This window comes from Lagenorhynchus albirostris, chromosome 9, assembly GCF_949774975.1.
Source record: "Lagenorhynchus albirostris chromosome 9, mLagAlb1.1, whole genome shotgun sequence".
Lineage (NCBI taxonomy): Eukaryota > Metazoa > Chordata > Mammalia > Artiodactyla > Delphinidae > Lagenorhynchus > Lagenorhynchus albirostris.
The window spans coordinates 75,579,627-75,607,468 of NC_083103.1; the positions used below are offsets into that span (position 1 = coordinate 75,579,627).

The 27,842-nt window shown below is 35.7% G+C and overlaps 1 protein-coding gene across 1 annotated transcript in view; it reads left to right on the top strand.

Moving 5' to 3' along the window:
- Positions 1 to 27,842, top strand: part of CNTN5 (contactin 5) — a 440,969-nt gene that overhangs the window by 363,778 nt on the left and 49,349 nt on the right. Inside the window, exons 12-14 of the mRNA XM_060157909.1 lie at positions 4,781 to 4,930; positions 23,998 to 24,068; positions 26,130 to 26,364. Of these exons, the coding sequence (XP_060013892.1) occupies positions 4,781 to 4,930; positions 23,998 to 24,068; positions 26,130 to 26,364 (456 nt within the window). The remainder of the gene's footprint in view (positions 1 to 4,780; positions 4,931 to 23,997; positions 24,069 to 26,129; positions 26,365 to 27,842) is intronic.

Genomic DNA, 27,842 nt, shown 5'->3' on the forward strand with positions numbered 1-27,842 from the left:
CACAGAACTAGAACAAATAATTCTAAAATTTGTATGGAAACACAAAACACCCCAAATAGCCAAAAAAATCAAGAAAGAAAGAAAAAGCTGGAGGTATCATTCTCCCTCATTTCAAACTGTACTACAAAGCTACAGTAATCAAAATAGTATGGGAAATGAGAGCCCAGAAATAAACCCACACACATATGGTTAATTAATCTATGGCAAAGGATGCAAGAATATAAAATGAGGAGAAGAAAGACTTTTCAGTAAATAATGCTGGGAAAACTGGATAGCTACATGCAAAAGAATCAGATTGGACTACCTTCTCACACCATATACAAAAATAACTCAAAATGGATTAAAGACTTAAATGTAAGACCTGAAACCATAAAATTCCTAGAAGAAAACATAGTACACTGTTCGACATCAGTCTTAATATTTATTTTGGATCTGTCTCCTCAGATGAGGGCACTAAAAGCAAAAATCAACAAATGGGACTACATCAAACTAAAAATTTTTAGCATAACAAAGGAAACTATCAACAAAACAAAAAGGTAGACTACTGAAATATTTGAAGATATTTGCAAATCATACATCTAATAAGGGGTTAATATCCAAAATATACAAAGAACTCATACAACTCAACATCAAATAAAAAAATCAAACAACCTGATTAAAAAATTGGCAGATGACCTAAATAGACATTTTTCCAAAGAAAACATAGAGATGGCCAACAGACATATGAAAAGGCACTCAACATCACTAAGCATCAGACAAATGCAAGTCAAAACTACAATGAGATATTACCTCACACCTGTGAAAATGGTTCTTAGCAAAAAAGCAACAAATAACAAATGTTGGTGAGCATATGGAGAAAAGAAACTCCTGTGCATTCTTAGTAGGAATGTAAGTTGGAATATCCACTATGGAAAACAGTAATAGCTTCCTCAAAAAAATTAAAAATAGGATTACTAAAATCTGGTGCTTGCTGTTGTATTGCCAGATGCAGAAATGCAGCAGAACACTGATGCTCCCTCCACAAGCTCTTGTCATCGACCAAGCTCTTGATTTTTAAAATCTGGACTTAGCCAAGTATATTTGGCCACGTTAAAAATAGTATCTTTGTTATTAAGATTTTGATTGCATAATTTAAAAAAATAGAATTACTATAAAATCCAGCAATCCCACTTCAGGGTATTTATCTAAACAAAACAAAAACACTAGTTCAGAAAGATGTATGCACTCCAATGTTCATTGCAGCATTATTTATAATAGCCAGGATATGGAAGCCACCTAAGTGTTCATTGATAGATGGATAAAGAATATGTGGTAAATATATAAACAGTGGAATATTACTCAGCTATAATAATAATGAAATCTTGCCTTTTGACATAATGTGTATGGATTTAGAGGGTCTTATGCTAATGAAGTATCAGAGAAAAACAAATACCACATGATCTCATATATGGAATTCAAAAAACAAAAAAAGAAAGAAAACAAAATGAAAACAGACTCTTAGATACAGAGAACAGACAGACATCGCCAGAAAGTTGGCATTGGGGGATGTGAAATAGGTGAAGGAGATTAAGAGGTACAAATCTCTAGTTATAAATAAATAAGTTACAGGCATGTAATATACAGCCTAAGAATATGGTCAGTAATATTGTAATATATTTGTTTAGGGACAGATGGTTACTAGACATAATGTGGCAATCATTTCATAATGTATGCAATGTCAAATCATTCTGTAGTGCACGTGAAACTAACATAGATTGTGCATCAAGTGAATTTCCAAAAATTAACATAAATTTAAAAAAATTTTAAAAATCACAACCTGCCTGCTATGGACTGACTTGTGTCTCCCCAAAACTAATATGTTGAAATCTTAACCACTGTATGACTGTATTTGGGGGAGACGCCTTTAAAGAGATCAGACAGCAATTAGATATACAAGGCTGGAGTTTAAGAGTGAGGTTTAGAATAAAGATATAAATTAGGAAATTATTGGCATATAAATTTCATTTAATACCATAAAACTGCATGCCATCTCCAAGGATATAAGCATAAAATAAAGAAGAAAGGAGTATGAAAACTAAGCCCTCAAGTATCGAATAGAAAGAAGTTGTGGAAAAGGAGCCATCCAAAGGATACAGAGGGGAAGCAACCATTTGTTAAAAAAAAAAAAAAAAAAAAGAATGTGATAGCCTGACAGAAAAAAAGAGTAAAATCTATCAAGAAAGAGAAAGTAGTCAGCTGGGTCAAATGCTGCTGACTTGGAAAGTATGATGAGGAATGAGAATTGATCATTGATTTAAGCAACATAGAAGTAATTCATGATCTTGACACTAGAAGTTCTAGTAAAATAGTAAGGACTAAAGTCTCACAAGAATTGGTTTAAGAGAAAATGGAGAAAAGTTAATGCAGACAACTCTTTTAAGAAGTTTTGCTGCAAAGGGAAGTGGAGAAATCAAAACACTTTGAAGTCAGAGATGTCATAATTTGCTTATGAGTTGGAGTGGTGCAGGGGAAAAAGAAAGAAATCCAGGATGACCCCCAAATTTTGGATACAGAAATTGTCATTCACTGAGTAAGGAATACTGCAGAAGTAGGTGGGGGAAATTAAGGTTAAGAATCCCATCTAAATAGAAATGTTTAATAGGTCATAGGACATGTGAATTTGGAGTCTAGGGAGGAAGTTCATGGCTGAAAATATTGGCGTCATCAGCATACAGAAGGTATTTAAAATCATGAGACTAGATAAGATCACCATGGAGTTAAAAAAAAAATGGGAGTTAGTAGATCTGTGGTGCACCTGGAAGAAGAAAAGAAACTAGCAACGGAGACTGATAAGGCATAATCAGAAGGGAGAAAAACAGAAGTTTTGAAAAGTATTTCAAAGAGAAGAGCATGATCAACTGTGTAATAGCATGATGTTAGAACAAACAGTCTAAGGAACAGAGACCCAACCATACGGTTTTAGCAATAGAGACCATTGGTGATCTTTACAGGAACAGTTATAGTGGAATGCTGGAGGTTAAGAGCTTGATTGGAGTGGGTTCAAGAGTGAATAGAAAGAGAATAATTGGAGATAGCAAATAAGGCACAAATAACTCTCGAGAAGTTTTGCTATAAAAGAAACATAGAGACTGAGTGAAGGCTGGAAGGAGAGAAAATTTTGAGACAATTTTGTTTTGATTTGTTTTTAAGTGGGAAAAATACCTGCATGCTTGCTTTAGAGACATTTGTGGGGGAGGTGGGGAGGAGAGAGACACAACTGAGATGGACTGACCTCTTCTTTACAATATCTTAAGAGGGCCACCCCTTGAGAGGCATAAAGTTGCCTTAGAGTGGATTCATGTTTCTACTGTAGTTAAAAGTTGTAAGAATGTTCAGAAAGAAGAATGAGTATATGGCAATTTTGCTAATGACGGATTATGAATTCCAAAGGCCCTAATAAAAGGATTTTAAACAGTAGGGAAGGATGACAACTGAGACAGAAAGAGGAAATGTGCAGAGTTCTATGGGGATTAGAATAAAACGGATGAGGCACGACCTATCTGTCTGGAGTTGCTTGAAATGACTGACATAAACAGAAGTCAATGAAACAGTAAGTCCTGAGGGACCCAAGGCAAGTATTGGTGAAACAGTGTATGTTGGGGTCTAGGGAGAGCTGAGTGCCTTGGTATCTCTTCTTCCCACCTTTATGTTTGGCATACACAGCTCAGTATTCTACCAACAGTGGCCTTTATCCCCTACCTCTTAGACTCCAAGCATGTTGCTCATTTGCCAGTGCAGCAAAAGGGGACAGACTTTTTTCATGTCTTCATTTCACTGCTTTAAAAAGTCAGCTCTGTAGGGCTGTGAGATTTGTCAGGCATCCTACACTGCCTATGCATTGATCATTCACCTTTCAGGGAGCTAATTATCTGGTAATATTCTACTGTTACATTTCAAGAGATTTTTATGGGAAATCCAAGATGCATTTAATTACACCTTGTCACAGTAAAAGTCCATCAAGTCATCAGATCAAGAGTTCCCCCCTGCCACTGCCCTGCCATGTTTAAAAAGAAATCCAGGGCTGATATAAACCCAGAGAATGATTGAACTTCATAAGGGAGGTTTTCTACTTTCCCCCTTTTCACCTCTATAACAAATGTTCTTCCAGAAATATTTCCTACACAGCAGAGATGAGTGAACAAGAAAAGCAGTCAAATAGAGCATAAATGCTATGTAAAAAATACTTTACTATGTGGTAATTATATTGACACACAATTTTATGTTTTAATAAAATCTAAATGTAGTGCAAAAACCACTCCAAGGAGAGTTCAGAGCTTCCACTTTGAAACCACAAATTGGAGTTTTTAAATTAGAGAAATATATTCTTACTCTGCTGCTTGGAACTGCCAAGTGGCTAAGCATGTTTGCCAGAACTGTGAGGAGAAAACTGCTCAAGAAATTTCTCTAGAAATATGAGAACTATTTGCTTAAATTAGAGCACTAGTTGGTGTCTTATCTGGGGCTGAGGGGTTGACAAAATGATCATGGCAAGTTATGTTATGTCAATCTATGTGCAAATATGAGATGAAAGAATTCTAACTACAACAAACTAACGTGCAAGTGCTTACTTCTGAAGATTGATTTTCATTTTACTAATGAGATGGGAGGTGACACATGACCATGTGTTATAAGGATGTACGCAGCAGCCTGCCAATTATGTCAGTGCCTGTGATATCTTTGATCGCGATCTATAAGCATTTCCAGTTCACTTAATGGCATGAAATCTACTTCCTCTCCACAGTCCCAGAAATCATAACAGGGGACATGGAATCAGCCATGGCAGTGGACCTGAACCCCTGGGTGGAATATGAATTCAGAGTGGTGGCCACCAATCCAATTGGGACTGGAGATCCAAGCACCCCATCTCGAATGATCCGCACAAATGAAGCAGGTGAGAATATTGGGGAGTCAGCATTCTATTTGGTATGTCCCTAATCACTTTTAAAGCAAGTTGAATTAACCATTAATGCTTGCTTTAGTATAATTTTTCCTGATTCATTTACCTAGACATCATAAAATATATTCCTTCAAAATAATTCTTTCATTTTATCTGTTTTCAGAACATTCTTTCCTTGTTTCTACAAGTACAGGTCTAGGTGCTTCAATTTCCTCCCAAACCTTGCCTGCATCAAGTTACCATGAAACTGAAGCAGTTAGTTTCTTCTTCTAATTATATACTCATTCAATACAGCAGACCTATAAAATTCAGAATAGATTAGCTCACCCTCTTTTTCACCAGTGATAAGTTACCTCTAATTATAGGGTACTTCCTTAAACTCTTTATGTTGCCCTTCACCGTCTGAGCTGGTATAAATTACACTTGGTAAAGACAAACATAGTCTTAACTTGACCTACTGCCATCTTGATGTCTATGTGTAAAATAACTGCTTCCTAACTTAGAAAAAAAAACAGTATTCTTTCGGCCTTTTAGAATGAAGTATCTCTGATAGAATCTTTCTAAAGACCACACAAGGAAAATTAACAGCTTTATTTAAAAACAAATGTTAAGATAACTTGTCCATCATCTGGAAGAAGCAGAATAAAGAAAAATTGTTAGTAGAGTTTTGATTACTTTGGACAAAGTCTTATTGAGATTTATCTGTATGTCCCTATAAAATTGTATATAAAAAGTATTTAGTAAGGCACTAGCTTAGGCAAACACAAATATCAATAATGTTGATAAGAAAGATTAAAACAACAGAGAAATGAAGAGGGGGGTCGATTACAGATACGAGAAGGAGAAATACAAATTAATGTCTTTACACTCAATGGTAACATGAATCTCAATAATCATTACAACGTAAATACACCAAGGATGAGAATTTTGTCTTATTTGTTCACTGTTTTATCTTCAATACCTAGAACAATATCTGGCACTGGTACTCCATATGTCTTTGTTGAAAGATTAAAAAGGAATATTCCTTTTCTTTCCTTTATATGCTGCTATCCACATCAGGACCCAGGTCAGAGACACATGTACATAGAAGTTTAAGAATGAACTGTGTATTGTACACTTTGTATCATAGTTATAGAATTGCACCAAAAATGTGATTTGTGACTTCTTAGAAATCGAACAAAGCTTATAATAATTAAAATAAATTATCAAAAGAGTTGGTTCTTTCTCTAAAACACACTCAGTCTGGTTCTTAAAAAGAGAAAGAAAGAAAAGAAAAGAATCCCAAATGATCAACTTATTGCATAAAATGTGAATAATCATTAAAAAGATGTTCAAATTCTTTTCATATAAAAATTAAGCAACCAAGAAAAGAAAAACTAGTCTAAATATGTTGGAAAAGATTCATTCACAGAAAAATCCAACTTTTCTGCTTTTGTGATTTGCCTATCACAAGTTGTTTTTTTTCTGCTACTTTTTCAATAGTGTGAATTTTTAATTGAACATTAATTGCTAGGTTGGATTTCCATGCATTCGTGAAATCAGCCATGCTTTCATTGTGTACAGGTGTCCATTAATTAAGGGCATAACAGGTTAGTTGTTCCTCATTTTATGTACTCACTGTGCAGATATTGAAATGACTGCCAATATTAGTACTTAGGCTCACATATTTTCTAAAAAGCACTGCCTTAATTTGCATATTGTTAATTGTGTTTAAACAAAGGCAAAGATTACTGCCTAATTCAGATGTTCTCTATAAATATTCGTTTCAAAATAAATAATCCGTTTGGGGTGAATAATCATTTTAGACTTTCTGTAAGTACAAATCTCTTTGTGCTATTAAAAATAACAACAACACTTTCACTTTTCAAGTTAAATCGTATTCAGATAATACATTTTAAAAGATTTGTCCCTTGTCTATTTCTGAAGCTACTTCAATCATATAGCGCCTGTCTCTCCATTTTATCATGAGTTCTATACACATGACATACTCTAGTCCATTAAAATCTTATGGAAGAGAAGAGAAATAGCATGAAAAATACATGAAATACTCTTTTTTGAAAGTGAGTTGAGGAAGGCTGTACTGCATACTTTATGCTTCTTGTGCTTTGGTACCACACAGGGCTAAAGCTGCTAATGGTGTTGAACCAAGGGTTGAGTTTTGTGCCTGTTTTGTCAGGCAGCACAGATTAAAAGGGACACTAACATCCTGAGACATCCTCTCAAGTGATGCACTCTGCCTCTATTAAGTACATGTCCTGCATTTTAAAAGATGATGCTGTTCTAATGGGCCAAGTAATCTTTGAAAACCAATGGAGCTGCCTGGAAGAGAAAAGGTCTCACACTCGGGATATTGAATCAAAAGTTTTATGTCCCTTTAAAATTCTCCTCTTTACTAGAATATTCTAAATTCCAAAGCAGTTTTAGTAAAGCATTTTTACCTTAGATTGTTTCTTGCCCACACACCAAAAACAGTTAATTTTTCTTTGCAATATACTGTAGGGTATATTTTGAATTTTATGGTCATCAAAATACTCTTCATAAGCAATAAATATAAGATAAATTGGTTTAGTCAACTTATTATTTTTAGGATGTCAAAATCGTGATACAAATACAGATTTCCCCAGCTATCTAAAAGGAAAGCATTCCTAAGAAAACTTGTAAGCCAAAATGGCATAAAGTGAAGAACCAATTTTCATTTTTCATCTTTTTTATAAAAGTGAAAATCTATTCAGATTTTTTTCAGTTTGTGAAAATAGGTACTAATGTAGGTCTTTTGTAAAAAACAAAGTGGTATAAAGCAAACTTTTGAAAAGCAAGGGATACCTGTATATGTTTGCACTTTAATGTATGTTTATATTTATTTATTTATAGTTCAATTTTCTTACAAGTTTTAGTGAGTTTGTTAGCTACAGAGAGAGAGAGAAAGAAATTTGCAAATGTGGAAATGTGTTACTATCTTCAAACCAGTATATAAGTTTGTGTTGAATACTGGGAATGCTTTCTCTACCATTTAAAAAGATGACACTCAAGAGAGAAAAATCACATTTTAGGAAATGAATTTTGAAATAAACACTCTGGTAGAAATAATAAAATATGTAAATATGAATTTAGCAAGAAAAATTCTCTCATTTAATTAATTCTCTCATTTAACTGAACTTTAATATTCTGTGTTACATATTTATAACACTAACTGATGAAAGATAAATGAAAAGGAGAGAAGATACCATTAACTATGTAATCTATAGTTTAGAAAGGTTTGGTCTTCTCTGTTCTATAAAATTTCTATTATTATTAAAGCTCTTGGTTTAAATCTCAATACCTGCAGTTTTTTATTCCAAATTATGATGAACTGATAGAGAGAGATAAAAGAAGGTGCTACGTAATACCTGTAATTAAGAGTTTGAGGTTCAGAGTTATGCAGGTCTGGATTAATGTTCCTCTCTACCACTTACTAGCAATAAACATAGGTAAGCGATATGCATTGTTCAAGGCTCAATTTTTTCACTTGTAAAATGGAGATCATATAGCAACCTACTCCTTTGGATTATTGTGTTAAATAAGATAATGAAGGTAAAGAGTTTGGCACATGGTAAGTGCTTAACATTAGCCATTTATTATTATTATTATCATGAATTTAAATGAGTTATTACTTTATTAAATATAAATTTAAACGAAAGTAATTATGCATGTTGCTATTTTCGTATAGAGGAAACATTTTCAGGTTAAATATATGTTTGTCAACATAGTAAGAGCCATTCAGTCTCTTGGCTTGCAGTTGCCTCCAAGACACTGTCCTGTTGAGAAGTCTCCACAGCAGACTGTGTGTCATCCATCCTGGCCCCTCAACCCACCTGAATGGTTGGGGAGTCAAGAGAGCCCTTCAGAGTGTGGTGCACAGTACAGAGCACCATGTTCCCCTCTACATCCCCCTTCTCCACCTCCATGTCTGGGCTCTCCATGCTGCTTTTCTTGTCTAGCCACCCTCATCCATAAGTGGATCATATTGTCACAACACGTAGCCATTTTCTTTGGTTCTTATAACATAGATAACACAAAAGGAGCAGAGAAGAAGAAGTGTCAAATGAAAGACTTTGCTTAAACACATTGTTGCATATTCAGTAACTTTCTAGTTTCTTAGTGCATTGTAGTCTGTCCTGTCATTCCCTTTGGACTTTGAAATGGAAAATGTCACATATTTTTTGCGACACAAGGAAAAACTTTTCTACATTTAAGAGATTAATGGTTAACCAGATAAATATGACTATCAGGTAAACAATCAGATGAAAATCTTTCCTAGCCTTAGCACTTTCTGTACTATATTATGTTACAGTTAGGTAACTGGTTTACTGAGCAGACTGAAATACATAGAGTTTAAACATAAGAGTTTAATTCTTCTCCCACCATTGTTCTCCAATATGTTCCATCTCATCTCTGGCTTCAGCCTCAACTATATCCAAGGCTCTTTTAGGTACTAGGACAGTCTCATTTTCAACTATTAAAAAATTCTATACTGGGGAGGAGCTTCAAGATGACGGAAGAGTAAGACGTGGAGATCACCTTCCTCTACACAAATACATCAGAAATACATCTACATGTGGAACAGCTCCTACAGAACACCTACTGAACGCTGGCAGAAGACCTCAGACTTCCCAAAAGGCAAGAAACTCCCCATGTACCTGAGTAGGGCAAAAGAAAAAAGAAAACACAGGGACAAAAGAATAGGGACAGGACCTGCACCAGTGGGAGGGAGCTGTGAAGGAGGAAAGGTTTCCACACACTAGGAAGCCCCCCCGGGCGGAGACTGCGGGTGGCTGAGGGGGGAAGCTTCGGAGCCACGGAGGAGAGCGTAGCAACAAGGGGGGTGGAGGGCGGAGCGGAGACATTCCCGCACAGAGGATCGGTGCCGACCGGCAATCACCAGCCCGAGAAGCTTGTCTGCTCATCCGCCGGGGCGGGCAGGGCTGGGAACTGAGGCTCAGGCTTCGGTCGGATCGCAGGGAGAGAACTGGGGTTGGCTGCATGAACACAGCCTGAAGGGGTTAGTGCGCCATAGCCAGCCGGGAGGGAGTCCAGGAAAAAGTCTGGACCTGCCAAAGAGACAAGAGACTTTTTCTTCCCTCTTTGTTTCCTGGTGCCCGAGGAGAGGGGATTAAGAGCGCCGCTTAAAGGAGCTCCAGAGACGGGCGCTGAGACTGCTGCTGCAGCCACCAAGAAGCCTGTGTGCGAGCACAGGTCACTATCCCCACCTCCCCTCCTGGGAACCTGTGCAGCCCGCCACTGCCAGGATCCCATGATGAAGGCACAACTTCCCTGGGAGAACACACACCGCACCTCAGGCTGTAGCAATGTCATACTGGCCTCTGCCGCCGCAGGCTTACCCCGCATCCGTGCCCCTCCCTCCCTCCGGCCTGAGTGAGCCAGAGTCCCCGAATGAGCTGCTACTTTAATCCCGTCCTGTCTGAGCGAAGGACAGAGGCGCCCTCAAGCGACCTACACGCAGAGGCGGGGCCAAATCCAAAGCTGAGCCCCGGGAGCTGTGCGAACAAAGAAGAGAAAGGGAAATCTCTCCCAGCAGCCTCAGGAGCAGCGGATTAAATCTTCACAATCAACTTGATGTACCTGCATCTGTGGAATATCTGAATAGACAACGAATCATCCCAAATTGAGGAGGTGGACTTTGGTGGCAAGATATATACTTTTTTTCCCTTTTTCTCTTTTTGTGAGTGTGTATGTATATGCTTCTGTGTGTGATTTTCTCTGTATAGGTTTGATTTTACCATTTGTCTTAGGGTTCTGTCTGTCCGTTTTTGGATTTTCTTTTCTTTTCTTTTTTTTTTTTTTTTTACTTTTCAAACTTTTTTCTTAATAATTATTTTTTTATTTTAATAACTTTATTTTATTTTACTTTATTTTATTTAATCATCTTTCTTTCTTTCTATTTTTTCTCCCTTTTATTCTGAGCCATGTGGAATGTGGAATGAAAGGCTCTTGGTGCTCCAGCCAGGTGTCAGGGCTGTGCCTCTGAGGTGGGTGAGTCAACTTCAGGACACTGGTCCACAACAGACCTCCCAGCTCCATGTAATATCAAACGGCAAAAATCTCCCAGAGATCTCCATCTCAATGCCAAGACCCAGCTTCACTCAACGACCAGCAAGCTACAGTACAGGACACCCTATGCCAAACAACTAGCAAAACAGGAACACAACCCCATCCATTAGCAGAGAGGCTGCCTAAAATCATAATAAGGCCACAGACACCCAAAAAAACACCACCAGATACAGTCCTGCCAACCAGAAAGACAAGATCCAGCCTCATCCACCAGAACACAGGCACTAGTCCCTCCACCAGGAGGCCTACACAACACACTAAACCAACCTTAGCCACTGGGGACAGATACCAGAAACAGCAGGAGCTACAGACCTGCAGCCTGTGAAAAAGAGACTCCAAACACAGTAAGTTAAGCAAAATGAGAAGACAGAAAAACACACAGCAGATGAAGGAGCAAAGTAAAAACCCACGAGACCTAACAAATGAAAAGGAAATAGGCAGTCTACCTAAAATAGAATTCAGAGTAAAGATAGTAAAGATGATCCAAAATCCTGGAAATAGAATAGAGAAAAAACAAGAAACATTTAACAAGGACCTAGAAGAACTAAAGAGCAAACAAACACTGATAAACAACACAATAAATGAAAATAAAAATTCCCTAGAAGGGATCAATAGCAGAATAACTGAGGCAGAAGAATGGATAAGTGCCATGGCAGATAAAATACTGAAATAGCTACTGCAGAGCAGAATAAACAAAAAAGAATGAAAAGAACTGAGGACAGTCTCAGAGACTTCTGGGACAGCATTAAACACACCAACATTTGAATTATAGGGATCCCAGAAGAAGAAGAGATAAAGAAAGGGACTGAGAAACTATTTGAAGAGATTATAGTTGAAAACTTCCCTAATATGGGAAAGGAACTAGTTAATCAAGCTAGGAAGCAAAGAGAGTCCCATAGAGGATAAATCCAAGGAGCAGTACTCCAAGACACATATTAATCAAACTATCAAAAATTAAATACAAAGAAAAAATATTAAAAGCAGCAAGGGAAAAACAGCACACAAGGTAATCCCCATAAGGTTAACAGATGATCCTTCAGCAGAAACTCTGCAAGCCAGAAGGAAGTGGCAGGACATATTTAAAGTGTTGAAGGAGAAAAACCTAAAACCAGGATTACTTTATCCAGCAAGGATCTCATTCAGATTTGATGCAGAAATTAAAACCTTTACAGAAAAGCAAAAGCTAAGAGAATACAGCACCACCAAACCAGCTTTACAACAAATGCTAAAGGAACTTCTTTAGGCAGGAAACACAAGACAAGAAAAAGACCTATGATAACTAATCCAAAAGAATTATGAAAACGGGAATAGGAACATACATATCGATAATTACCTTAAATGTAAATGGATTAAATGCTCCAACCAAAAGACATAAACTGGCTGAATGGATACAAAAACAAGACCCATATATATGCTGCCTACAAGAGACCCACTTCAGACCTAGGGACACATACAGACTGAAAGTGAGGGGATGGAAAAAGATATTCCATGCAAATGGAAATCAAAAGGAAGCTGGAATAGCAATTCTCATATCAGACGCAATAAACTTTAAAATAAAGAGTATTACAAGGGACAAAGAAGGACACTACATAATGGTCAAGGGATTGATCCAAGAAGATATAACAATCGTAAATATTTACGCACACAACATAGGAGCACCTCAATACATAAGGCAAATACTAACAGCCATAAAAGGGGAAATCGACAGTAACACATTCATAGTAGGGGACTTTAACACCCCACAGTCACCAATGGACAGATCATCCAAAATGAAAATAACTAAGGAAACACAAGCTTTAAATTATACATTAAACAAGATGGAATTAATTGATATTTATAGGACATTCCATCCAAAAAAAACAGAATAAACTTTCTTCTGAAGTGCTTATGACACATTCTCCATGTCAGATCATATCCTGGGTCACAAATCAGCCTCGGTAAATATAAGAAAATTAAAATTGTATCAAGTATCTTTTCTGACCACAATGCTATGAGACTAGATGTCATAAAAGGAAAAAATCTGTAAAAAATACAAACACACAGAGGCTAATCAATACAATACTAAATAACCAAGGGATCACTGAAGAAATCAAAGAGGAAATCAAAAAATACCTAGAAACAAATGACAATGAAAACAGTAAGACCCAAAACCTATGGGATGCAACAAAAGCAGTTCTAAGCGGGAAGTTTATAGCAATACAATCCTACCTTAAGAAACAAGAAACATCTCAAATAAACAACCTAACCATACACTTAAAGCAATTAGAGAAAGAAGAACAAAAAAAACCCAAAGTTAGCAGAAGGAAAGAAATCATAAAGATCAGATCAGAAATAAATGTAAAAGAAATGAAGGAAGTGATAGCAAAGATCAATAAAGCTAAAAGCTGGTTATTTGAGAAGATAAACAAAATTGATACATCATTAGCCAGACCCATCAAGAAAAGAAGGGGGAAGACTCAAATCAATAGAATTAGAAATGAAAAAGGAGAAGAAACAACTGACACTGCAGAAATACAAAAGAGCATGCGAGATTACTACAAGCAACTCTATGCCAATAAAATGGACAACCTGGAAAAAATGGGCAAATTCTTAGAAATGCACAACCTTCTGAGACTGAACCAGGAAGAAATAGAAAATATGAACAGACCAATCAAAAGCACTGAAATTGAAACTGTGATTACAATCTTCCAACAAACAAGAGCTCAAGACCAGATGGCTTCACAGGCGAATTCTATCGAACATTTAGAGAAGAGCTAACATCTATCCTTCTAAAACGCTTCCAAAATATAGCAGAGGGAGGAACACTTCCAAACTCATTCTACGAGGCCACAATCACCCTGATACCAAAACCAGACAAAGATATCACAAAGAAAGAAAACTACAGGCCAATATCACTGATGAACACAGATTCAAAAATCCTCAACAAAATACTAGCAAACAGAATCCAACAGCACAATAAAGGATCATACGCCATGATCAAGTGGGGTTTATCCCAGGAATGCAAGAATTCTTCAATATATGTAAATCAATCAATATGATATACCGTATTAAAAAATTGAAGGAGTAAATCCATATGATCATCTCCATCAATGCAGAGAAAGATTTCGACAAAATTCAACACCATTTATGATAAAAATCCTGCAGAAAGTAGGCATAGAGGGAACTTTTCTCAACATAATAAAGGCCATATATCATGACAAACCCATAGCCAACATCATTCTCAATGGTGAAAAACTGAAACCATTTTCTCTAAGATCAAGAATAAGACAAGGTTACTCACTCTCACCACTGTCATTCAACATAGTTTTGGAAGTTTTAACAACAGCAATCAGAGAAGAAAAAGAAATAAAAGGAATCCAAATTGGAAAAGAAGAAGTAAAGCTGTCACTGTTTGCAGATGACATGATACTATACATAGAGAATCCTAAAGATGCTACCAGGAAACTACTAGAGCTAATCAATGAATTTGGTAAAGTTGCAGCATAAAAAATTAGTGCACAGAAATCTCTGGCATTCCTATACACTAATGATGAAAAATCTGAAAGTGAAATTAAGAAAACACTCCCATTTACCATTGCAACAAAAATAATAAAATATCTAGGAATAAACCTACGTAAGGAGAAAAAAGAGCTGTATGCAGAAAATTATAAGACACTGATGAAAGAAATTAAAGATGATACAAATAGATGGAGAGATATACCATGTTCTTGGATTGGAAGAATCAACATTGTGAAAATGACTCTACTACCCAAAGCAATCTACAGATTCAATGCAATCCCTATCAAACTACCACTGGCATTTTTCACAGAACTAGGACAAAAAATTTCACAATTTGTATGGAAACGCACAAGATCCCAAATAGCCAAAACAATCTTGAGAAAGAAAAATGGAGCAGGAGAAATCAGGCTCCCTGACTTCAGACTATACTACAAAACTGCAGTAATGAAGACAGTTTGGTACTGGCATAAAAACAGAAGTATAGATCAATGGAACTGGATAGAAAGCCCACAGATAAACCCATGCACCTATGGTCACCTTATATTTGATAAAGGTGGCAAGAATATACACTTGAGAAAAGACAGCCACTTTAATAAGTGGTGCGGGAAAAACTGGACAGGTATATGTAAAAGTATGAAATTAAGACACTCCCTAACACCATACACAAAAATAAACTCAAAATGGATTAAAGACGTAAATGTAATGCCAGACACTACCAAACTCTTAGAGGAAAACATAGGCAGAAGACCCTATGATATAAATCACAGCAAGATCCTCTTTGACCCACCTCCTAGAGAAATGGAAATAAAACCAAAAATAAACAAATAGGACCTAATGAAACTTAAAAGCTTTTGCACAGCAAAGGAAACCATAAACAAGACCAAAAGACAACCCTCAGAATGGGAGAAAATATTTACAAATAAAGCAGCTGACAAAGGATTATTCTCCAAAATTTATAAGCAGCTCATGCAGCTCAATATCAAAAAAACAAACAGCCCAATCCAAAAATGGGCAGAAGACCTAATTAGACGCTTCTCCAAAGAATATATACATCTTGCCAACAAACACATGAAAGGATGCTCTACATCATTAATCATTAGAGAAATGCAAGTCAAAAGTACAATGAGATATCATCTCACACCGGTCAGAATGGCCATCCTCAAAAAATCTACAAACCATAAATGCTGGAGAGGGTGTGGGGAAAAGGGAACACTCTTGCACTGCTGGTGGGAATGTGAATTGGTACAGCCACTATGGAGAACAGTATGGAAGTTCCTTAAAAAAATACAAATAGAACTACCATATGACCCAGCAATTCCACTACTAGGCATATACCCTGAGAAAACCATAATTCAAAAAGAGTCATGTACCACAATGTTCATTGCAGCTCTATTTACAATAGCCAGGACATGGAAGCAACCTAAGTGTCCATCAACAGATGAATGGATAAAGAAGGTGTGGCAATATATACAATGGAATGTTACTCAGCCATAAAAAGAAAGGAAATTGTGTTATTTGTAGTGAGGTTGATGAACCTAGAGTCTGTCATACAGAGTGAAGTAAGTCAGAAAGAGAAAAACAAACACCGTATGCTATCACATATTATGGAATCTAAGGGGAAAAATAAAGAGTCATGAAGAACCTAGGGGCAAGACGGGAATAAAGGCACAGGCCTACTAGAGAATGGACTTGAGGATATGGGGAGGGGGAAGGGTAAGCTGTGACAAAGTAAGAGAGTGGTATGGACATATATACACTACCAAACGTAAGGTAGATAGCTAGTGGGAAGCAGCCGCATAGCACAGGGAGATCAGCTCGGTGCTTTGTGACCGCCTAGAGGGGTGGGAATGGGAGGGTGGGGGGGAGGGAGGTGCAAGATGGAAGAGATATGGGAACATATGTATATGTATAACTGCTTCACTTTGTTATAAAGCAGAAACTAACACACCATTGTGAAGCAATTATACTCCAATAAAGATGTTTAAAAAATTAAATAAATAAATAAATAAAATAGAGAAGAGGTTATTCTCAATATTTTCAAACTACCCTATGTATTAGCCATTCAAGTATAACTAGTGGCTTGTGTGTGCTTCTTTTATTTCTTTTTTTCTTTTTAAATACTTAGTGGTCTATTTGGAACTAGGGAGTTATGAAACTGAATATCTATATCTCATGTGTATAGCTCCAAGTAGAGCTGAAATAGTAAGTTCTAATAGGTACATTTTTTTTTTCCTGCGAAGATTTGTCTTGGAATACAATAGATATGTGTAACCTTTTGATTGTTTATTGACCTCGGTGACAAAAGAGTCTGAAATAAACATCTAGTACCCAAAAAGTAACAACAGCAACAAAATTCTATATTAACTTAATAAACACTTTCATCTCATATCCAGTTCTATGTTTCTGTCCCTCCATCCCAGCACAGCCTTGACTCAAGGGTTATGATTTGTCTTTTCTTTCTTCTTTCTACTTCCTCCCTGACCTTCCAACTGCTATTCTGGTCACTTCCCAGGTCAGAAAAGAAGAAAATGAAAAATGACTTCACGTGTTGTAATTTGTTGTTCTCACGTAAATGTTGAGTGCTCCAGGAGATGGCATTTGTCCACATTCTGCTTCTTTCATTCTCGGAGTACATTGGTTTCTTAAGAGACTATATTATCTCCTAGTAGGCAGCTTCATTGGCTGTGATACCAACAGGCTTATTCAAACCTACCTTCCACAGTGTCTGCTTTGCCCATGATAATCATTTTGCATTTCTGACCTGCCAAACTCTAGAAATGCCATATGTTCTCAAGAACTATTTTGGTCTCTGCTCTAGTAGCATAGTGCAGGGCTGAGCCATCTTACATAATTCTGAAGCTCAACAGCATCCAGCCAGGATGTGAGAGGTAAGCATCTGTAATCTCCTCATCAGCTGTTTTGCTTCTCTTGTCACTTAGCTTGAGGGGGAAATGATACTCCCACTTTGCTCCTAGAGAGAGCTGGGGATGGAGGGATATGCCACAGCACATCCATCTGCTAAGCTGACAACCTTCTTCCAAAACACTGCTTGAGCTAAAATTTTATATATATGGCTGGAGGGGGGTAATGGGAAAGTGTCATGAAATTGGTTTTCTCTATTTCCTAGTAGTTCTGTGGTTTTGTCTAGCCAACCTCATTTTAGCATCTGAGGTTACATGTGTCTCATCCCAAGTCCAGAAAAGACTCATTAAACTTCCTACTACAGTTTCTTTCCCTGTACATTACCTTCCTACTTCTGAAAGGATCTTGCTTTGTTCATATTTGTATATTCACAGTTCTTGTCTATGATAATTACTTAGGAAACTTCACTGAGTTCAAAAGTTATGGAAAGAACACAATAAAATACTATTATAAGATGGGGCTGAATTAATATTCCCAGGGGCATGTGGGTTGGCCTTGTAAATGGCATTTAATGGAGCTTTGAAGGCCAGCCCAAATGAGACTCAGGCAGAATTATTTATAGGGGGCAATTAAAAAATCTACATACTATTGTCAGGCACTGGTGTGTACAGAGAAAAGGCATAAAGCTGTGGGGTTTTTAAAGGTCTTTCTAGTCTACGCTTCTAAAAAATATATATGATATAAAAAATGTAAAGCAGTCAACTGAAATAATTGGGAAACTCTAAAAGAAAATACTATTAAATGAACATTATAACTTTCTTCAACTCAATGAGTAATTTAATTATATTAAATAAAAGAAATTGTTCTTAGTAACATTAAGAGCAGACAAAAATCATAGCAAGAAACAGACCTCTAAGACCAAATCTCAATAATTAGGAAAAAAGAAGATGATAGTATGGCTCATACAGCAGACAGTATTTTAAATCATGAAACCACTTTGGTCCAGGAAAGCCTTTTCTGCAAAATATATTCAAGAAATATATCTTCAGTTTCAGAGACACTTTGCAAACAGAGATGGTAACTTTAACAAATGCCCTTCTAAATGAAACATGGTTAATTGTTAGGCATGCCCCTTTCTGATTAATAGCAAGATGAGGGAAGAGCAGTAGAAGACTTGAGCTTGAAAGACAAAAGGGTAATGAGAGGTTATCAACCCAGGAGTAAATGTGAGACACTCAAGTTAGACTTTTCCCATCTTCCTAGTCCCTATAATGCCATATACCAGTCATAAATCATGAACCATGTTTCAAGCCCTATACTAAGCCCTTGCCTTCCATTATAGCATTTAATTCTCACATCAACCCTCTAAAGCAAGCAGGCTTATCCCCATCTTACAGATGAGAAACAGAATAAGAGAGTTAAAAACTTGTACAAGGTTATCTAATAAGTAAGTGGCAGAGTTGGAATTCTAATCTTAAACCAAAGGTGATGACTCCCAAGTTATCTTCCTCCCACCCCTCCCTTCTTCCTCTTGCCTTTTTCTTTCTCTTCATTTTACCACACGTTCCAACAAATTTTGCTCAAAGATTATTATGCCTATCCTCTGCTTCTACTTCTTTGTGGAATAAAGTTCAGAGAAAATGAGTGAATGGAAACACCTTTTATTGTCTATACGTACCTCCTGTGGTCCTGACTATTGCTATTTATGAGAAGGTTCATATATCAGAGAAATCTTACATTCTCTGAAATATCCTAGCAATGAAAGTTGTAAATCAAAAATGATATATTGCCTAGGTTTTCAAATTAAAACAAGCTGAGCCAAAACTGAAAGCACAATTCCCATGGTACTGTCGAAACTGTATTATCCAGATTTCCAAAATAACAGTCTATTTCAAGATCACATGTTTATAGATTCCTACTGAACTTAGTGTTTATCATAGAAGACAACTATATTTTCTTTTTGAAGTAGATAATAACATTAGGTAATAGTTATAAATTACAGTTCCAGGCACTGTGATACATAATTATGAAAACCTTAAAAAGTAGGTATTATTATTATCTCCGTGAGACAAATAAAGGACAAAGTGGTTAAGAAATATTTTCAACCCATCAGCTAGAATGGTAGAACTGAGATTCAAGCCCAGATCTTTCTCAGTCCCAGAAGAATACTTTTACCACTTACACATACCACCTTAGCTACCCTATTGATAGGAATAACAGCATTATCTGAACTCTTTAGGAAACACCACTGGTATTATTTTTTTTAATTTTGGAAGCTCTTTAACTCTTTTTATAAAGTGAGCTTAGATGATAATCAGTTAACTGAAATATTTGTATGTTACATACTTCAATTCAGGTAGGAATTTTTTTTTTAAATTTCTCTCCTGACTCCCACCTTCACAATATTATCAACCTCCATTCCCTCCTTCCATTCTTTTGCACTTCTCTGCCCAAACCCGTTGCTGGATTTGCTCCTAAATTATGTGACCGCTCCCAGGTCTCTAGTAAAGCTGTATTATTTAATGAGCTATGTAAACATTTACTGTAATAGATTTGGAAATTTTTCAGGGAAAAAAAGAGAGATTGGTAAACGATTTCATCCTGTATTCTTTTGTTTAGTTGAATGCTAATTAAAGTATGTTTTTAGTGTGATTGACTTTGTTCAGACTATTACACTTAGGAAGAGTTCTTTGAGACTCAAGCTTAAATTCATGCACACTTAAACTAAGGTAGTACACTATATTTTAGTCACTCTGAGCATTTACAACCAAATGTATAAGATAAAAAGGGACAAGAGTCTACATTTCAACATGCCAGTTAAGGCACTAAAACAGCAAGACATTTATAGATTGTTGGAAAAGTATTAATCACGTTATTCCTTCATGGAAGACTAATGTTCAAAAGAAATTCTCAAGAATAAGAGTTTAACTCATTAACCATGCATGTAAACTTGATTGTCTAAGCTAATAAGCTCATGGCATTGAACAGTAGCCAACAGAGGGAGAAAAGCATCTAGCTGCTTAATTCTAAATCAGATTTTCAATAATTATATTGAAAATAAATTTGGGTTTAGGTAAATATGTATTTCTCTGAACTCAATGAAAGCATTTATTACATGTTTGATTATATTAATTTTATGCTTCTAACAAGAATTATAGAACTTTTACAATAGAAGTGCTCTGAACAATTAAGTGAAACCTCTACATATCATGAATATGCTGTTTTAAAAATAAAAGGATATAATTAAAATCAGTGTTGACTGCAGAGATAATAACTGTGAACCACCAACTTGAAAAGGAAACCAATGAGCATGGGTTCCACTGATCATCTGCATGTAATTAGGAAATTTAAGCCAATTAGAATTAGAGTACCCAATTCAAACATTGTGATCCTGACAGCAAAGCACAATGCCTGAGTTGCATCTATTAAAGACTTAGGTTTTCTTTTTGTTTGTTTGTTTGTTTTTCCAGTTTTATTGAGATATAATTGACATATAATACTGTATTAGTTTAAGGTGAACAACATAATGAATATACTGCAAAATGATTACCACAAGTTTAGTTAACATCCATCACCTCAAACAAGTACATTTTCTTCTTTGTGATGAGAACTTTTAACATCTTCTCTCTTAGCAATGTTCAAATATACGATAACAGTATTGTTATCTATAGTCACCATGTTGTATATTATATCCCTAGAACTTATTTATCTTATATCTGGAAGTTCATACCTTTTGACCACATTTCCCCATTTCCCCCACCCTTCATTCCCACCTCTGGCAATCATCAATCTGTTCTCTGTTCCTACCAGTTCCATATTTTTAGAATCCACATATAAGTCAGATAATAAAGTATTTGTCTTTCCCTGTCCAGCTTATTTCACTTAGTATAAGGACGCTGATGTCCATCCATGTTGTCTCAAATGGCAGGGTTCCCTTCTTTGTATGGCTGAATAGTATTCCATTGTATAATACACCACATTTTCTTTATTCATTGATCCATGGACATTTAGGTTATTTCCACATCTTTAAAGCCTTAAGTTTTCTGTTAGTATTTCCTATTATATCTAGTAAGCCTTTCTTAAAAAAGAACAGTTGGTGCTTATACACATATACTATTAAAACTCAATGAACTATAGTGCCTCTTTTGTGTCATTTATTATACATTAAAATTGGATGATCTTTATTTACATTATTTTATTTTCTTTATTTACATTTATTTATTTTATCTTCTTAAAAGGAATTAGTAGCAGTAGGAAGACTTCAAAGACTAATTTCAAATGATAAAATAAATTTTACAGAATCTAGGTCATTTATGGATAATTTGATATGGAAGTAACTCACACAGAAACAAATTAAATTTTGCTTTCTTGGTTCCTCAAAGTGGAAAATTTCACCACATTTTTCATTAGTTTCTTTTCAATTTTTTTACTCACAAAGTTAAAACTTTTGAAAACTCTAAATATTCTTTTTAAAAAATAAAAACATTATTAGACTATGGAACAATACTACCAAAGCTCCAGAAGAAAGATTTGACCTCAAATCATCACTTGAATTTCATTCTACTCATACTTCTTTAATGAGCTTCAAGAGAGAGATGTTCACAAGATAGCCTATAGCCTACTCTCCAACCCTAAGCTAGAGGTTCCAAGCATCCTCTTTTTAGATGATGTTTGAGGGCTGAATAAAATAGAAAAGGATGCTCAGTGCCTAGTCTTTCCACAAAATCCATGATCATAGGGAGGGTATCTTCAAAGAAAAATATTCAAATTCCTACATTTAGGGTATAAACTAGCAATTCCAATGTAACAGATGAAGTAGGTGGTTGTGGTAGATATTACTTGTAATATTATTTACCTGTTAATTATTGTCAGTGATGAATGTGAAGCATATGTGTGTGCATAACTTTTTATATTTTACAAACAAATGGTACTAAGAGAAACCATAGTGGCACCATATCAACAAATTAACTTGCTTCTACTATTTATCTGACCATGCACTCATGGTCACAATATTCAGAATTCTGAGATTAGCCACTGAGGGTATATTTGGAAATGTGTAGCCCTACCCTTTTACACATACAGTTAAACCAGTTTTCCTCCTGTGTGCTTTACTCATACCATACACCAGAAAATGAATTTAAAACTACTACTCTATAACAGTGGTTTTGAGACATGGTGTCAAGGCAGACTGATGTGTCATAGATTGTTACATGCAGTGATAACTTATGACTACTAGTAAAAAACTCAAGTTAAGTCATCCGCCTGCTCTTCATATAAATTAAGGCATATTCACTGTTATTGCTCTAATACCATCATTCTTCTTAGTTGAATTCCTTTTGATTTCCTGATTGAGAGACAAAGGGGTATCCAATTCCATGTAATTCTGAGGGAATTCATGAGAGTGAACTCCACATATGAATAATCCTTAATGTGTATGTAACTGTGAAAAAAGAAATATTGGTAATGGCTTCTGTATATATCCTTCTACGTGTGCATGAGAAAGACAAGAACTCATGTTCACGGAGAAAAGTGTCAAGGAAATGAAATGTGGACCTGGTGAATAAATATCATCTAGTTCAATGGAGGCAATGATAGTATTCTCTTCCACCTCCGTGGTCCAAGAAGAATTGTTTTTTTCCTTTCTAGTAGCATATAAATTCTGCATCAGTTTTTCCAGTATATAAAATGCTGTGTTAATATCTACCAGTAATTAACAGCCTTCCACTCCAAGTAGGTAATAAATGGGAGTGAATTTATTGTTTATGAGTATATCAATATTTTTTAAAAAACTATATGCTGGGATATAAAGGCAATGCTGAAGTGAATTGCTAATGCAGGCTCATAGCCTAGAAAAAGATTTCTTTTAATAGTTTTCTTCATTTAACAGTTCTTCATTTGAATATATTCCCTTTCAACTACATGTTTTGTGGTTTGGTGCCGTGAAGGGGAAATTTATTCCTTTGACACATTTATTCTTTTAATAGTTTTGCATTTGAAAAAGCTTCACCAGGTCTCTATATATTTTGCAGTTTGCAGAGAGGTTCATTCTTGACAGTTTTTTAAAATGTTTATTCACTTAAATAGGTTCTCACTCCATGGAACTGTTGCTAAGATTTCTTTAAACTGGAGCCACCTGGGAGTTCTAGTAAAGCAGTAAGGCTAATGTCAACCTGTGGACTTTCCAGGGGCTCTGCAAGCCCTGAAATCACAGAAGATTCACATCCTCAGGAAGAAGAAAACATGTAGGATGAAATTTAACTAACCATTAGCAGATGTCCTTGACTATAGTGTTAATTATGATTTGGACCTTAGTAACCACAGAGCATTTATACAATTGAACTAGTTTGGGGATGCAGTATGTGGCCATGAAAAATATATATCAAACTCCCCCACATATATTTGAAAGCAAGGTATTTGTCACAAACATTTTGTTTAATATTGAATAAGACCACTTTGACTTCCAAACACATTTTGATTTGTTTATTTGGGGATGTTACCCAACCAGAGTAGGGTTATGATGCATTCTTGGTGTAGGGACACTTAAATTGTACATCTATGTATTGTCCTCACTCTTGGCCCATTTTTAACGACAGTTCCAAAGACAACACCCACCAATGTAAGAGGAAGAAGTGGAAGAAGGCACGAGTTAGTCATCGCCTGGGAGGTAAGAAAGCCTACTCAGATGTCAGAACTTGTTGATTCCTTAAAAAAGAAAGTTGCACATAGAGTATCAGTATTTGGTATAGAGTAACTGAGTAACTTCTGTTTAAAGGAGGTTAAGAAACACTTTGAGCATGCGTTACTCACATGAATATTTCCAAAATGAACTTTTCTCATTTTCATACCAAGTCTAAAGTGTGCTGTCCTGTCATATAGGCTGTCTCAGAATACAGTTTGAATGATTAAAACACATTCTCTCACAAATTACTTCAGATGTTTATTTGGCTTAGTTTGATATTTATTTACTTCACAATTGAATAGCACTCTTGACATATATGTAGGCTAAAACCATTGAGGTTTTCCTGGAGTAGTGACTGGGTTATTTCATTTATCTCATACAACCATCCTATTAGTGGGGATAATTTTCCTTGTTTTACAAAATTATGAAACTGATGCACAGCTTGAGTACTTTCCTGAGAAGCAGTAGAATTGGGGCTTTGAATCCAAAACCCTTATTCTTTTGTGTCCCTCACTGTATGACCTCCAAAATTCCTTCTGTCAAAGGAAAGGAACAGGGGAGAAAGAGTGTGAGAGGTACATTTATTTTCCATAAAGCCACTTTCCTTCTTTAATGTTAACTTTATTACCAAATATAGCTAGGTAGCTAACAGAACAATGCGTTAGAATATGGAGATGGAAATAACTATTGGAGAAAACAACCAATCCCTGACCATCTCTAAGAACAATGATAGAATGTACAGAAACATATAGAAAAACTCCTTTCCCTAGTAAGAAATCTTCCATGAGCACATCCTCTGACCTGTTCTTCTGTTCATATGCCTCTTCTTCAATAAAACTTTATGCCTTGTTTTTGATTTCTGCAGAGGTATTAACTTCCCAATACCTGACCTTCACTGAGATCAAACCTCTCTAAACGGAATTGCCTTCCCTGTCAGTTTTATGTCTTAGTCAGCTGGGGCTGCTATAACAAAAATACTGTAGACTGGGTGGCTTATAAACAACAGAAATTTAATTCTCACAGTTCTGGAAGGCATTGGTGGATTCAGATCTGGCAAGGGCCTGCTTCCTGGTTCATAAAACACAATTTCTTACTATGTCCTCACGTGACAGAGGGGCAAGACAGATCTCTAGATTCTGTATTACAAGGTCAATAATCTGATTCATGAGTACTCCACCCTCATAGCCAAGTCACCTACCAAAAGCCCATCTCCTAGTACCATCACATTGTGTTAGGAATTCATCACATGAATTGTGGGGGAGGAAGGGGTATAAACATTTAGTCTATAGTACTTTGATATAATAGGCTTTGTCTCTTTTCCTCCACTCAATACATAGTTTTCTCTCAAATCAAAATTCAAAATAAGAAAATATAGCAAAGGTTTATTGTGTGTCTATTTGTCAAACATTGTGCTAGGCAATGTCTGGTAACTGCTCCACTGACTAACTAGTTAATGACAATTACTGTTTTCTTTGGTGTGCAATTGATGCTCATTTAACAAATTTAAATGTAAGCCATGGAGTACAAGTCTCTTGAAAAAATTCTATATTCTAATTTTTTAATATGTTAGTAAAGCACAACAGTAATTGAGAAAAAACTAGAAGAAAGGTCTTACATTAATTTCACCGAGATTTTCTGTGCAAAGCCCTCTGCAGAGCATTACCAGTGACAAGATTTTCCCGACCACCAGACCATATGACAGTTTTCCCCAGCATATTACATTCTAGTGTGGAATCCAAGGACCTTTGTTTCATATACATGACTAGTTCGAGCAAATTTGTTTCACTTCAAGAGTTTTCAATACTCCTGATGCTTTTCTTAAATACCAACTGATACCATTTAATTTTTTAATCTTATACCTTTAAAGCCTTTTAAATTTCCAGTGACTGTCAAGCTATTTTTCTATGTTGGCTTCCAATGTAATATAAAGATTGGAGAGTCTCTATTGCTCTAGTTATCCATAATCTTTAAAAATTTAAAGATTGGAAAGAGTGGGGGTTTTGATGAATTATTTTCCTGATATTTAATTGCATTTTTCTTCTTTAGCCAGTATCAGAAGAGTTTCAGAATGGGGAAGGCTTTGGCTATATTGTGGCTTTCCGACCCAATGGAACACGTGGCTGGAAGGAAAAAATGGTGACATCTTCTGAAGCTTCAAAATTCATTTATCGAGATGAAAGTGTCCCTCCTCTTACTCCCTTTGAAGTGAAGGTTGGCGTTTATAACAATAAAGGAGATGGACCTTTCAGTCAAATTGTGGTCATATGTTCAGCTGAAGGAGGTCAGTTTTTTCATGCTTATTATTTTCATTTAACATTTTAATATTTTATTTTGGTACATGATTGTGACACTATTGTAATATATTAGATAATACAGGTACACCAAAAGCAAAAATAAAACTTACCCATAGTCCCACTACACTTTTTAGATATATTTTTCCAAAATTTTTTCCAAATAATTTTTATTGAAAAAAATTGATCATTCCATATACTTTGCTTTATGTTCTTCACTCCCTGATGATGTATGGCAAATATCTTTCCATGACAATACAATATTAGTAACGCCTGTAGAATATTCTCTGGATGGATGGACATTTAACCATTCTTCTCTGTTTCACAATTTAGATCATTTTCTATTTTAACCTTATTCTAATTTAAATTTAGAAATTTAGATAACTTCTATTTTAATTGAAAATTTTAACTTATGTGAAATAAATTTAAATAAAGACTCCAATAACTATTTATTACTAACCTCATACACAAAACAGCCGACTGATAAGTATCAGACAGGATTTTTTGTTTGAAGCTTTTCACACATGGTATTATTAAATCCTCACAACAATCTTGTCTAATAGGCTTTATTATCCCCATTGTAGAGAAAGAGAAATTGAAGTCGAGAAAAGTTAAGGAACTTGTTAAAAAAAAAAGTTAAATAGTTTCTAATTGAGAATTAAACCCAGTCCTTTCAATCATTAAATCCTTGATTTGTCTATAGCAAGCTGTCTTCATATGTATAACCTCATTTAATTCTCAGTATAAACCTACTAGGTAGGCAGGACCTAGGCAGGAAACCCATTTTACAGATCAGTAAACTGTAAATCTGAGACTTATTCATGGTTACAGTCAACAGGTGGTAGTGCTAGAGGACAAACTCAGTTTCCTACATCAAAATCCTTGGTTCTTTCAAATTTTAATACAAAAATGTATTTTCTGAGTGAGAGAAAGCTTGATAGAGCTAACTCCCTAAAGTTAACTTTTCTGCACAGTCCTTCTTCAATTCAAGTGCACAATTTCAATTGGCTCTGCAAGTAAGTAAAATGCCTTACAGTCCCTAAACCTGACAGAAGACTGAGCTAATGTTACACCAAAGGCAGCACACATTTGACCTTCCAAATAATTATTGTTTTTTCATAAACTGACCCTTTTATTTCCTTTGTGCCTACATGTGTGACTTGACTAGCTTAAGAGAATTACCAATCTTTTTGGTATGGGGAATTCATGGTGGGGGAAATAAGTAAGGTTGTTTGAATACTGAAGCACAAAGGTAGTGTCTAATTTATGTAAGATGTAGTTTTTCAGCACTAGCTGCCTTGTATTTTATGACTTAGAGCCAAATTTTGAAGCAGAAGTAGAAAATTTTTCCTAGTATAAGAATGAACAGGAAAGTGAAGAATCAAGTAATAATAAGGAACCATAGGTATTCTGATGAGATATTCATGCACTTAGCATCTCAAGTTTCTGATGTTTTTTCAGATAGTAT